The 12,890-nt window shown below is 37.9% G+C and overlaps 1 protein-coding gene across 11 annotated transcripts in view; it reads right to left on the bottom strand.

The window, feature by feature from the left end:
• The window catches only part of NUMB (NUMB endocytic adaptor protein), a 98,663-nt gene that overhangs the window by 18,476 nt on the left and 67,297 nt on the right, over positions 1–12,890 (bottom strand). For 5 of the 11 annotated variants that reach the window (XM_063331504.1, XM_063331503.1, XM_063331506.1 and 2 more), the window contains 2 exons: positions 5,432–5,506; positions 103–180 (listed from right to left, as the gene is read on the bottom strand). In XM_063331504.1, the coding sequence (XP_063187574.1) occupies positions 103–180; positions 5,432–5,506 (153 nt within the window). The remainder of the gene's footprint in view (positions 1–102; positions 181–5,431; positions 5,507–12,890) is intronic. The other 6 variants (XM_063331509.1, XM_063331508.1, XM_063331513.1 and 3 more) reach the window with 2 other exon arrangements.

Genomic DNA, 12,890 nt, shown 5'->3' on the forward strand with positions numbered 1-12,890 from the left:
CTGAAATGGATTAGGGGACTCTCAACACCCTGATTTTGTGGCAGTGCTATACCAGGGATGTAACTCCTTATAGTGCAAGCACAAATGAGGCATTAAACTTACTTTTCCAAAGAAGCCTTTGAAGAACTTCCTTTCCTGGAGGAACAGGGGGGACAAGTCGAGCGCTATTACTGTAGGTAGCTAAAATGTCCCAGGTTTTCAAACCAACAAGCACACACAAGAATAGGGTTTGGAGGGAAAGGAAGGGGTTTTTAGAGTTATCCATGAGAAGGTGCGACAGGCAAACGTGAAAATAATCCCATGAAAATGCAGATCAAAGGACACGCACACAATTCTAACAAGCTATTGCCCTGAAATTGGTGGAAAGAAGAGAACCTCAGCCCCAATTTCATGCAAAGTGTTACTTTATTTTCACTCTCCCTTGTTTAGTCCCTTTTAGTTAGGTTATAAACCAAACTTGGCAGCAGACATGGTGGTTAAACAGTTAAAATACTGTATGGGCTCTTGTAAAATGCAAAGTTCTAACTCCAGAATTACAGTCAAGTTTGCTCTATATCGATTACTCTTTCCCAAAGTAAGTGCTTTGTAAGCTGGGAAAGCATGTATAAAGCAGGGTTAAACACTGCTTCATTTTATTCTGTTAATTTGTTGCTTTAGTTTACATGGTGCTCTTAAACTTCACACCTTATGCAGTCTTCTCTGAACAGTGAGAAATTTCATCTTACCTTATGGTACAACCGAAACACAAATGAGATCCTTCCTCTTTCACTCCCTCTGAAGCCTTCCAAGGCTTCATACAATATTTATACAAATACTAGATATTCATTCTACAACTCTGAATTGATAGGCTGAAGAAGACCCCTTTAAAGACAGCTCAGACAGCAACAGTTAGGCAAGCGCTTCCTAAATTTCTTCAGCCTGGAAGTAATTGTACCGATTGCCCAATTCACATTAAGAAAAAGGCAGGACACATTTTTAAGTATATTTGTGTGCAGTTAAGTTTACTGGCTTTATTTTGTTACCAGACTGTGAAAAGCAAACTGCAAGATCTAAACTGATCTCCTGAGAGAACGCTTCTCTAGGCCACACACTGCTCCACGTTTGAGGGAAGCTGGCGTGAAGCACAGTGCTGTTCCCGCTATCTTTCCGAACTGTTTCGCTTGTAAGAAAGCTAGGAGCGAGGAAGAGGTGGAAAACTGCAGATGAGACAGAGAGCATCTTTGTGAAAGCCCCTGACCCCAAATTAACCCTGTGTAATTCCAACATGTTGATCATTGATAACAATACTATATTAAAAATATTATTACAAATATCCTGAGGCAGTGTCTCGAGAATTGATTGATAAACAAGGTTATATTTAAAACACAGCTATGGTTCTGACGCAAGCCAACAAAAGCCAGGAAACACAAAGTTAAGAAGGGAGTGTCAATCTTGACTTTGTATTTCCTGACTTCTGTTGCTGTGTGGCTCTGCCTGACATCCTTCCACAGAGCGTTTAACCAAGTATCTGTAACATATTTATGTCAACTCAGACACTGTAGAAAGAACATCTCTAAGTTCAGCCAGCTGAAAAGCTTAACAATTTTTAGAGGCAGGAATGGTTATGTATTTGGACAGGATATGCTGAACACTAGGAGGGGAACTAATGGATTAATCACAGTGTTGTGTACATAATGAGAAGGGGTTGGATGCTGCTGCCAAGTTGAGCAATGACTATTGCATTACACTAAATAACAGCTTTTTTTAAAGATAGCAAAAGCTAAAGAGATTCACCAGAAGCTACCTCATTTTTAGGTGATGGTTAATTTTGCTCTCAGCAAAATGCTTGTTAAACAAGATTTTTTGTTTAAATAAACTAGACAAGGTTAATGGAAAAGGCATCATGCAAAATGGGTTTTAAACAACACTAAGTTAATGTAGTTTAGAGATAACTAATGCATGTTTTAAAATATTAAATTATGTCTCTTTACCTGCTAAAACAAGAACATATATTAAAACAAATTCATCATTAAAAACAAAAAGTGGCAAGTTAGAAACCAATACTACAGGCTAAAGCTGATTTAAAATCGAAACATGACATGAGAGAGTATACTTTTGTCTTTATATGATGTTCCCATACCGGAGTCAAATACGCTTACAGGGCCCTTATGAAGTGATTTCCCACTTTGCACAAAATATTTTAAATTCAGTGAAATGGTTCCGAAGAAACCATTTAGAGATTAGTGTCCAAATACAAGGATCCTACCTGATATGAAATGTATACGCAGTTAGTAATATATCCCTACTAAGGGAAAAATGTAAGCTATATTGGTCATATCCTACTACTACGGGAAAAATGCAAGCTCCATTGGTAATATAAACCCATGTTAATAACAGACTGATAGCTGAATACATGGGTTTCTGATCTATTAATGAGACTGCAGTGCTATTTCATTAGACAGAAAATAGGGACATAACGAAAGTTTGTCTTCATTCATTCTAAACAATATTACAGACTGCACATTATAGTATTGTTGGTGTGCAATTTCAGAGCTATAAAACTGTAACAACAGAGTACAGTATGGATGAGGGATTCTCTAGCTAAAAGTGGCTTCTTTTACTCAGTTGTCAATTAAACAATGCCTGAATAAAATGCTCACCATCATTTGGTTTCAAGTTCTGCAAGATGCAATACTCAAAACCAATTATGCCACATTAAACAAGCAGGTAAAAAAGCCCTGTAAGGTTATTTCCCACAAGAAAAAAAAAGAGACAAGAAGATTTATTTGCATCTTTTCTTTCAAAAAGCAAAGCAGAAATTAAGCTGTGTTAACCAAGATTAACACTGTTCTATACTCTTCTTGACAAATTCCATAAAATGTTTTAAAGTCCATTAGTCAACCCTAAAAAAGAACAGACTTTGGTTCCCCAAATGAATTGCGAACTAGTGAAGAACAAGAATTAAGAGAAAAAAAATATATCTATTAAAATAAGTAAAGACAGAGATAACTTAATTTTTAGAAGATACAAGAGACAAGAATTCAAGAATTCTATCTCCGAGAACAGGACTATTATTTATTGACTGGATATGATTTATAAAACCTGCACATTACCTGCAAAGAAAGCAGTAAAGATTAAAATAGGCCACATACATTTTGATGTAGTTTAACCACATGAAAAGCGAAGTCCAATTTCCCTTAAGCTACTCTTTCAGTTTGAGCACTGCAGCTAAAACCTGTGATTCTTTCAAGACCAAGAGAAAGCTCATCAAAATAACCAAGCACTGTGAAAGCAAGAGACTTCCAAAGGAACAAACTGTTTTCTTATCGCATTCCTTCCATGCTGAAACATCATCCAGTGGTCTGGCTTTTGCTAATTAAGAGAGCATATTGTACAGGAGAGAGCTTTCAGTAATAGTAGAGTCCTAAAGAAATGCCACCAGTTTAAAACCTACATGCTGGGGCGAGGGGCAGGGGTTGAATTGCAGCAAGCAGCTCCAAATGAACCTTGGATCTGATGGAGTCTAGCAACCAAAGCTTACAAAGCAATTTCCGTAATCTGAATCTTCCTCTTGGGGCCCAATGAGAATTTCACCTCTGCTTCTCAACTTCCAACAGTGACAAAAGAGACAATGCGAATAGCAATCGCAAGAGACACGTGCTTGTGTCTGATCTATCAAAAGCTTCAAACAGCAGAAGAAATCAAAGTTATCTGAAGAAAACCATTGAATTTATGAGAATGGGTAAAAATTGATGCCATTCACAATTTGAAACAATGACGTAGCACAGAATAGGGAAATGAAATTATTTACTTCCAGAGAATGCACTGTAAAAGCTAGATATCGAAGTCTGACATTTGAATCAATAATTCCGGTCATCAAGAATCACAATCCTGGAATTATCCAGATTCCAGAAGAAACTGGGCGTTATGCTTTTACTGTGTCTCATTATTTATAAGCTTAGTTACACTTAACTGGCTTGTGGGCTTAAGGTTTATTAAAAAAACCTAGAGAACAAATACTTCACAGCATAGCTCCCCAGTGAACAGAATGAGAGAAGTTGCATGAAGTAGATACTGCAACGTTATTTGGTGTGCTAATAGCAAGTATTCTTACAGGACAAAAACCAGAACGAGACAAAAACGGATGCAATTCATTATGTGGTCGGTACTTGCACTTTTAGCTACGTAAACTAAATCCATAGAACAAAGAAACTCATTTATAATTTGTGTGTCCCTTTTTAATAAAAATCAATCACCAATCACTGTTGGACTGAATAGGAACAGATGGGATGCGGCTTTAGCAGGTTGCTATACATTAGCTGAGAGAGAAAAGAATGAAAAGACTTGATTTTAATCAGAGCACTAAACCAATTCAGAAACTTTACAGCACAACAGAAGAAAAGATAACCTATAATCCTGTGCTGTGTGCTAGGAAGAAGGGAAGAACAGGTTTAGTTGGAAGCCATTTGAGCTCTCACATTTGGGAGGGGAAAAAAGTGATGTCCAGTAGCAGATAATCTTAAATTAGCAAAGGTGCAGTAGAAGTGTGCGATGTACTTTCAGTAATTTTGTTGAGCTACAAGAATAAAAGAGTTTCTTCCACTAAAGGCATCACTGAAGAATGTATATAGCTAAGACACATAAGAGAAATGATGAAAAGGATTGCAATTCTTTATCTCCATTCAGACTTCAAATTTTAATGCCCTTTCTCCTTCTGTTCTCTTCAATGCTGTTTTAGCCTCAGTTCCTTGATAAACTGATCATTGCCTCTCTGGAGTTTGCTGTTTCTGCAGGATTTTGTGATATTACTACTGCAGGAAAGAGATGACAAGACCTCTTCAAATGAGCCATAGAAATAAAAGAGCTTTGAACGAGTGCCATTGACAGGAGCAAACGTTCACAGAAGCCAAACTAAGAGCAGCCCACTTCATGACATATCAGAATTAGGCAGCCTTCAGGCCACTCTGAGCAGATGCAAGCCAGATTATTTCATGCATGGCTACGATGTTGCAGTGCATTAGAAAAAAAGCAGCCTAAATCAAGTACTATTTTGTATAATAACAGTGAATTAAGTCACTATTAAAGTGGCAGGCAACAGAGGGAGAGAGAGAGAGGGAGAGGAAGAGAGAGAAAGAGAGGGAGAAAGAACTGTTAAAAACAATGGTTGAAGTCCCATGTGGGTACCAACTTAGCCTGAAAGGTCACACAGGATTTTTTACGCGTTTCTTTTGCAAATAGTTTCTGCAAGTCGAAAGCGCAGTTGTAACTCTCTCCCTCTCATCACTGGATTAGCACATCGCCCTAACTGCAGCAGCGCTCTCAAACCGGCCAACTGTTCTCCTAACGCGGGTCAGAAGTTCAGTCTTTAGCTGGGGCACTGCCGCCCCACGGACCTTCTCCAGTAACACTCACAGCCCCAAAGCCAGCTTTTCCATGAAACAAATATACATACAGATTTCAGTCTCTTCACAGCATCTTCACAGATATGCATCCCTCTGGATTCATCCACTTCGACGTGTCCCAAGTACTGCAGGAAAGAGAGTAGGGAGAGAAAAGCTTAACAACAGCTCCTTAAACTCCCTGGGTTTAAAAATCCAATCTCTGAACCCAGCTCAGTACAGCTGAGATGATGGACATTAACAGCACTCTGCTAGCCTTCTTTTGAGACCTGTATTTGGAGGTTTGACTTGGTATGTATATTGGGCACTGGCGTCAGTAGAAAGGCATAATACAACTAGAAATTCTGAGGGAAAGACAGATTCTGCTTACTCAGGGGAAAAAATGAAATGCAAAAGTAGAACTGTATTTTCCTTCTTATTCAGCTTGAGCTTTGGTCACTTTTTTCACTAGCATAGCATGAAAACATTAGGTCAAAAGAGTTGGCTGTGAATAAATTATTTTTGAATAATGATAAATACATTTAGTTATCAAAAACTGAATTATACTACATAGTAACATAACCAAATATATTTGAGTGTTCATGTCGAAATAGAAGAAATTTCATGTTACAAACAGGAAAAAAAAAAAGCCTTCTTCCCCCCCGCTTTTTTCTTAAAATTGTAAATCAAAATTGTTTAAGTTCATTACAATACCAGGCTCTTACATGGACACTGAAACATTCATCATTCTCACTAAAAGTTTTAAAAAAATACCAGTTTTCTGTATATTCGTCTTATCACAACTTATAAACAGCAACAAAACAACAATGTACAGAAACTGCAAATTTCAAAGCTTTTAAATTAATAACCTGGAATAATATTAGCCTATAGAGAAAGCAATTTCAAGAAATACATCAGAGTGTAGTGCTCAGGGTACTGTGAATAGTTTAATTTCACATTTTGTGGGTGGGGAGGAAGGTCTAAGTTTTCCAGTTTCTCCCTACCTTTTCCAATCATACTTCTTTTTGATAGGGGAAGGAAATGTTCTCTCAGAAACATTAATATCCGTATACAAAGTACTTAACTCTTGAAGTAAACCATAAAAACTATTAAATAACAGCTTTCTAATGTTTGGTAATAAGAGGTATAGGTCAAAGAAACCCCAATTTACATGGCATTGCAGGAACTGTATGCAATTCAGCATTTATATTCTATTCTAGCCGGAGAGTGAAGAAATGGGTTTAAAATATCGGAATCAATACTTGTGTCACTTAATGCAGTAGTAAACCTAGGTTTAATAATCTATCGAGAAGTCCCACTCCATCACAGAATATTCTGTCATGAGTTATCTGAAATCTCTGTTTTTGTTTCATTAATTAGGGTACCACACTTAACTAGATGGTCAAAAAAAGATTTTGCTGTGTAGCACCATGCTGAAGTGCTCTATCAGAATAATACAACAGATTCGACAAAACAGACAAACTCAAACTGTTTTAAAGATTTAATGGAATTTTGAAAGTTGAGGGTTTATTCATGGAAAGCAAGATACTCCAAAAGAGGAGATTCTACACGTTACCCTACATATCATTAAACTGCTGGAAGATTTGAAAGATCATAAGTGACAGAGGGCTTTAACATTAAATCTCACTATGTGGCATTTTTAAAACAGAGTAAATCTATACGGAACAATTCTGCAAGAATTTCCTTTAAACCAGCCCTCACAGCTGGAGAGCAGCTTGAAAAATAAATTGCATAGAAGCTACAAGGTAAAGAAAAGAGATCTGACACTTTAGAGCTTTTTCAAAATGAGCTCTGTGAGGCTGAAGCCTTATAATTGAATGCTGGAGCTGCCAAAACAGCAACTGTACTCCCTCAGCTGAGCTTGCTGAACACTTGCGCAAGATCTTCATTTCTCCAGAACACACACGAACTAGAAAATCTCAATCCTAAAAAATACACAAATATTAACAACTAAAGATGCATTTACTATATGTCTGCAAGTACATATTTATACCAACAACTAGATGTTCTTCTACCATGACTCCTCTGGAAGTCCCAGAGATGCAGAAATTCTGTGGTTGTGTATATTTGTCAGGGGAAAGTTTTGAGTTTGGTAACTTAAGAAAGTTTGTCAGCTTTTCTTTAAAAAGGCGGGGGGGGGGGGGGTGTACAGATGGGAAAAAAGCTGATGTTTATAGAGGACAGGAAAAAAAAGCTAGATGCATGGAATGAGCCATCTAATTTGCATGACCATTGAGTAAAGACAACTTTTGGATTTCCTGAGATACCTGCACATCTCATTTACCTCGGTGTAGGCAAAAGTTTCCAACTGAAGATTCAAACCATTCAGTCTCTGTACTTGGCAACCTGCCTTTTGCTTGGAAAAGGGAGAAACAGAGCAGGGTAAATATTGCCTCATGTCACACTCCAAAACAGACAACCCTTTTCCCCTGTGTTGCCAAACCTCTATTCAAGTCCCATGCTCCAACTTTCAGCAATCAGTCATGCCACTGCTGCTAGAGACAGCAAGTTTAGCTCCAGTTTTCAATGCTGCTTCCACTCCAGTGAATGGGGACATTATTGCACATATCAAGTGCATCTACCCACACCAAAAGGGTACAATCCACAGACCTCATTGAGCATCAATCAATTCTGAATTATAAAAGAAATTACACTGCCACACAATACTACTTCATGATATAGAGGACAAAAAGGTGCTTTGTTTGCACTTACACTTTACACTTTAAGCCCTTCATCAAAAAAAAACTTGTTCTTCCCATCACACCATTTTTGCAGAAGCCAGAACCTCATCAGTATCAGTATTGGTGGCCTTGTACGTTTTACAGCCAGTTTCAAAATTCTTCCTGGGGTTTTTTTCTAGTGTGCGGTGGTGGTGTGTTAATTTCTTATAGATACCCACATATTTTTAAGTTTCTTTCTTATAAAAATAACTTTCAACTGTATAATCTGAAAGCTGTGGTCCTCCTCTTTTTTTTTTAGCCAAGTGTCCCTTAAGCAGCAGGTCCCCTTCCAAGTCTTCAGGGTTATTTCTAAAAACTTTTTCCCCCCACCAGGCTGAGAGTAGATATACATGGTTCCTGTATTTAACCAGTGCTACAATATCTACCTGACTTTCAATGGGTAGTAATCAAAGACGTAAATATTTCTTCAAGATACTTGGCAAGCAGCTCTGCTCCAGACTGAGATTTTTTTTCTAGTACCCTTACATTTTAATCAGAACTGTTAAATTGTAGTTATATCACTGCCTAACCTTAAATTTGAAATATTATCTCAACTTATTAGTGCAACAGCATTTTATGAATAACATTTCAAAATTTAATAGAGAAAGAAAATACAGCTGCAAGTTAGATTAAGACATGGTCTGCTCTTCACAGCCTGAAATGGAAGTTAAAACACCAGAAATCAGGACTTAATAAAAATAAACCATCACCACTGCCACAGGAAGAGATTGCATGGAAATCACTTTAAAAAGCACATACACAAGTCCCACACTTCTATACACAACCTTTCAGGATCTCTGAAAAGGAACTTCCCTTTCAAACTAAAGGAGAAGAAACATATTGCGAAGTGCCTGGGCAACGACTTGTCCTATATAAGTAACGTCTCATGCAAATCCATCATGGCAACATTACCACACATGTGCTCAAGGACTGGGACGCATAATTACTGGGTGCACAAAATCAATGTGAACATCATAATCCATACCACAGTGGCTGATGACTTTGCAGAACGGTAAGGAAGGGGGTACCCTGGACATACTTGCAAAGAGCACTCCTTGTCACAAGGATCACTGCAGCTAGTGTTCCTCGAGAACGCGAGTACTTTTCCATCATGAAAGTGCACATAGCGGGAATGCAGTATTAATATTGAATGCATTCCTACTTAATTCCCATAGCAACCAATGAATGATAGCCATGACATCATCAATTCTCAGCCATAAGATGTTCTGTATGATATTTAATCATTATACCAGAAATTAACTACCAAGGCTTTTACAGAAAGCTAAAATCCTTGTGGGCAGAGTCCACATACAAAGTAACATAAAATAAAGCTGTAATTCAAATAAAATACTTTCAGGGGCTGTTGGGAGAACCCCTTAACACAAATATTTCTAAATAGAAGTATTGCTTATATTAACATTTTCAGGAAAAAAATAAAAAAATATGAGATGATGGTACAGCAAGTAATAATAATAATAATAAAAAAGAGACTGTTCTCTTTTACAGATGGTGGTGCTCGATATCAATCTCAAGTCAAACAGAAAGTAATCAACACAGGAACAAGTTAAACTGGCATGTAGCAAAACGCCCTTAGAACTTGAGAAGTACTTGAGAAACTTTATTATTTTTCAACATTTTAAATTTTTTCCAACTTCATCTGAAAACTAACAAGTTACCTTATCAAGTGGTTTTGGTGAGGCTATCCTACTGCCTTCCCCCAAAGATACGCTATTGAAATTGCTTCTAAGAAACATCAAGGGCTGATGTATCAGGTCAGAAACAGACCTACCATCTGTGTCCTAGTACAAGAAATACTGCCCTGATCTTCTTTCTTTGTTTTCATTTCTTTCACAAGCACTTGGCTGACTCAGTTTTCAAAATTTCAAAGTTCAACAATAACAGCTGGCAAAAAGAAAGATCCTTCACCAGAACTCCTTCCACTTGGACAACTCACTCGAGCCAGATTTGTTTGTTCAAGCCTGGTAATACGCTACTACAGCCTCTCTTGCAAACAGACGTAGCTACACAAATCATTGAAGTTCCCTCTGTAACAGCAGATGTTCACATGCGCTGTTTTATTTGCAATAACAGATTAGGTTCTTCAGGTTGCATTTGAAAGTAGACGGATGTGGGAAATGAGCTTACTCCAAGTCTTGGTCAAGATGTCCTGTGCTAGGGAACTAGCTGCCACAGAGAGAAGCACACCCCCGTTTCCTTGGTATTTTTCCTATAGGCAGTGACATTGCTCTTTCTTCTGCTGTGGAAGTACTATTCTCTCTACAACTAGGGTGTTATTTGTAACAGTAGGAGTGACTGCTTGGCATCTGCATGTGCAAATATGCTTCTGGAATTGGTATTGCTTAAGAACTGAAGCCTGAGCTCCACAGTTTCACAGTGAAATGCTGTCTTGCAACTAGCAAGCTTAAATCCAGAAAGCCTGGATACGTCTTAAAGCTGAGCTACTTTTCCACTGACTTCTGTAAGATTTACATTCCAATGTTCAATACTCTATTTCTCTCCACTCTCACACCCATGCTCCTGCTTTTTTAATTTATCGGTTTGAAACAGATGTTTGCTTAGACAGAGCTGTAGAAGAACAGACAACAAACTCCACGATTAAGCATCGAACAACAAAATAAACCTAATTCTGCTTAGTCAAAGCTACAGGTTAGTTATGATGCCACACATGTCCGTGGGGTCCAACTTCTTCCATTTCCCTAAGTCACCAGAAATGAAAATGTCTCACCAACCTCTTAAACCGCCCAAAACAGGAGCTGTAACAGTCTATGACTGCTAAATGTCTCTGAATAGTGCGGGTCAAAAGAATCTAACTCTAAAACCAAAGCAGTATTCGTACAAGTAGTTCTCTGTGTCTCATCACATCACACCCATCTAAGAGCCACACCGTGCATTTCACTTACTGGTTCTCATATCATATTTATCAGTGTGAACAGAAACAACACTGTGAGGGAATGAAAACATTTCCCCTTAGGGCTACTGAAGATGAAGCAGCAAAGCTCAGTACAGGACACACAAATGCTATACTCTTCATATTCTCACAAATCCCTAAAATGAGGCAAAGAAGGAACTCAGGAGGTTATATAAGACAGCACTTGCCTCAAGGCAGGATCTACTGCCACATCTACATCAGAGGAGTCAGCCTTGAAGTATGACGACATTTCTGTAACTGGAGATCAATAGGGTAGACCACCTACTCTGTAGTTTACATGCCTCACTGTTAGAAAGGGCGGTTGCTTTGCTGAGCTGTTGTTGTAGTGCCTATCCGAAATTTCCCTTGATGAGGCTTAAACCTGCTATTTCTCCTAGCTCCTTTACGGCTCCATGGATGTGCTGTTACACTTAGGTTTTCAATTGTTCACTCTGACATGCAATCCCTACTTTTCCAGGAATTCAGAATTAAGTAAGTAAATTTAAAGTTTTCTTTTTTTTTTTTTTAAAGAAAAGCACAAAGTTTTATAAACACACTGCACAGGTGCACATCGTACCTGTTCTTCAAGTCCTGCAAAAAAATCAGTTTCCACTTATGACACTGGAAACCCCCTAATTTTAAAAAACAGAACACCCGGAATTGAAAAATTTATTTCCAACACCTAAATTACATTTAAAAGAAGTATTTCTGCAAGGACATTCAAACCATTTTTATGGCTCTAAACAATAATAATCATATCTTTAAAACAATTTGAAGTTTACTAAACAATTTATGAATTTGACCTTGCCCAAAGACAGGAGAGTTTTAAAACTGAGTAAGAAGCTTCATTTAAAACTTCTTGTTTGCAAGGCTATTCAAACAAAACTAAAGGTTGGACACAAGCATGAAAAGTTTAAAGATGAGGGACTGCATGACATTCCTTTTAATCGTGACAAAAATACATAGGAATATATTTGAGGCAACTCTCACACCTTCTTTTATGATCACAATTCTTTTATAATTAGCTGTCTTCAAGCTTTTTTTCCTGTGATCTTAAATGCTTTAGGACTTTAAAAATGTGCCTTTGCTTGCTGCTGGGTTAGCATTCAATAGAAATGGTTATTGTTCAGTGCAAACATCAATGCGTGCCTTAAGAGGTAGGGATTTGTAGTGTTTAATGTGTAAGGCTCTGCAACATTTCAGAAATCAGCAGATTTGTCACATTAACTTCTTAAAAATACTTAACATAGTTTCCAAAGACTATTCAAGCATCTCAAGCTTTCACAGTCAAAAATATCACATGCCTAATTTAAAGGAACTTCAGCATTTAAATCTTTAAATTCTTTCACAGATACTATTATTTCAAACTAGAAGTGCATTTCAGACATAAACTGAAAGCCCCAGTTACCTGGGCTGAGTACCAGGCTTTCTGATCTGGAGAACAGAATCACATGCAAGCTGTGTTTACAAACGGACCAAAATAGGATGTTATTTCTAATATGAGATTTATGAATTAGACAATAAGCAATAAAGTTCAACATGCAAATTCCAAAGCTTAATGAGGACAACTGGGCAGCCTCGAGCGGCGCCAGAGCACACAGCAAAGTGACAGAAATGGCCTATGTCCCACTGATGGCAGTTTCCACACAGCCACGTATGGCCTAGTGACATTGCACACTGCCGGGTCACAGGGACTCCAGGGATGAAAACTGACACAGGTCCCAGTGAGGATACTCTACAAGACTCAGGGCGAGTTGCTCCCTTTTCTTCTGTCTCTGCTTGAATACAGAGCAATATGGTGTCCTCCAAACACCTCCCACCAAAGCAAAGGCTAGAGAGGAAACAGTTGAAGAGTATTTACAC

Source organism: Chroicocephalus ridibundus, chromosome 4 (assembly GCF_963924245.1).
Source record: "Chroicocephalus ridibundus chromosome 4, bChrRid1.1, whole genome shotgun sequence".
NCBI lineage: Eukaryota > Metazoa > Chordata > Aves > Charadriiformes > Laridae > Chroicocephalus > Chroicocephalus ridibundus.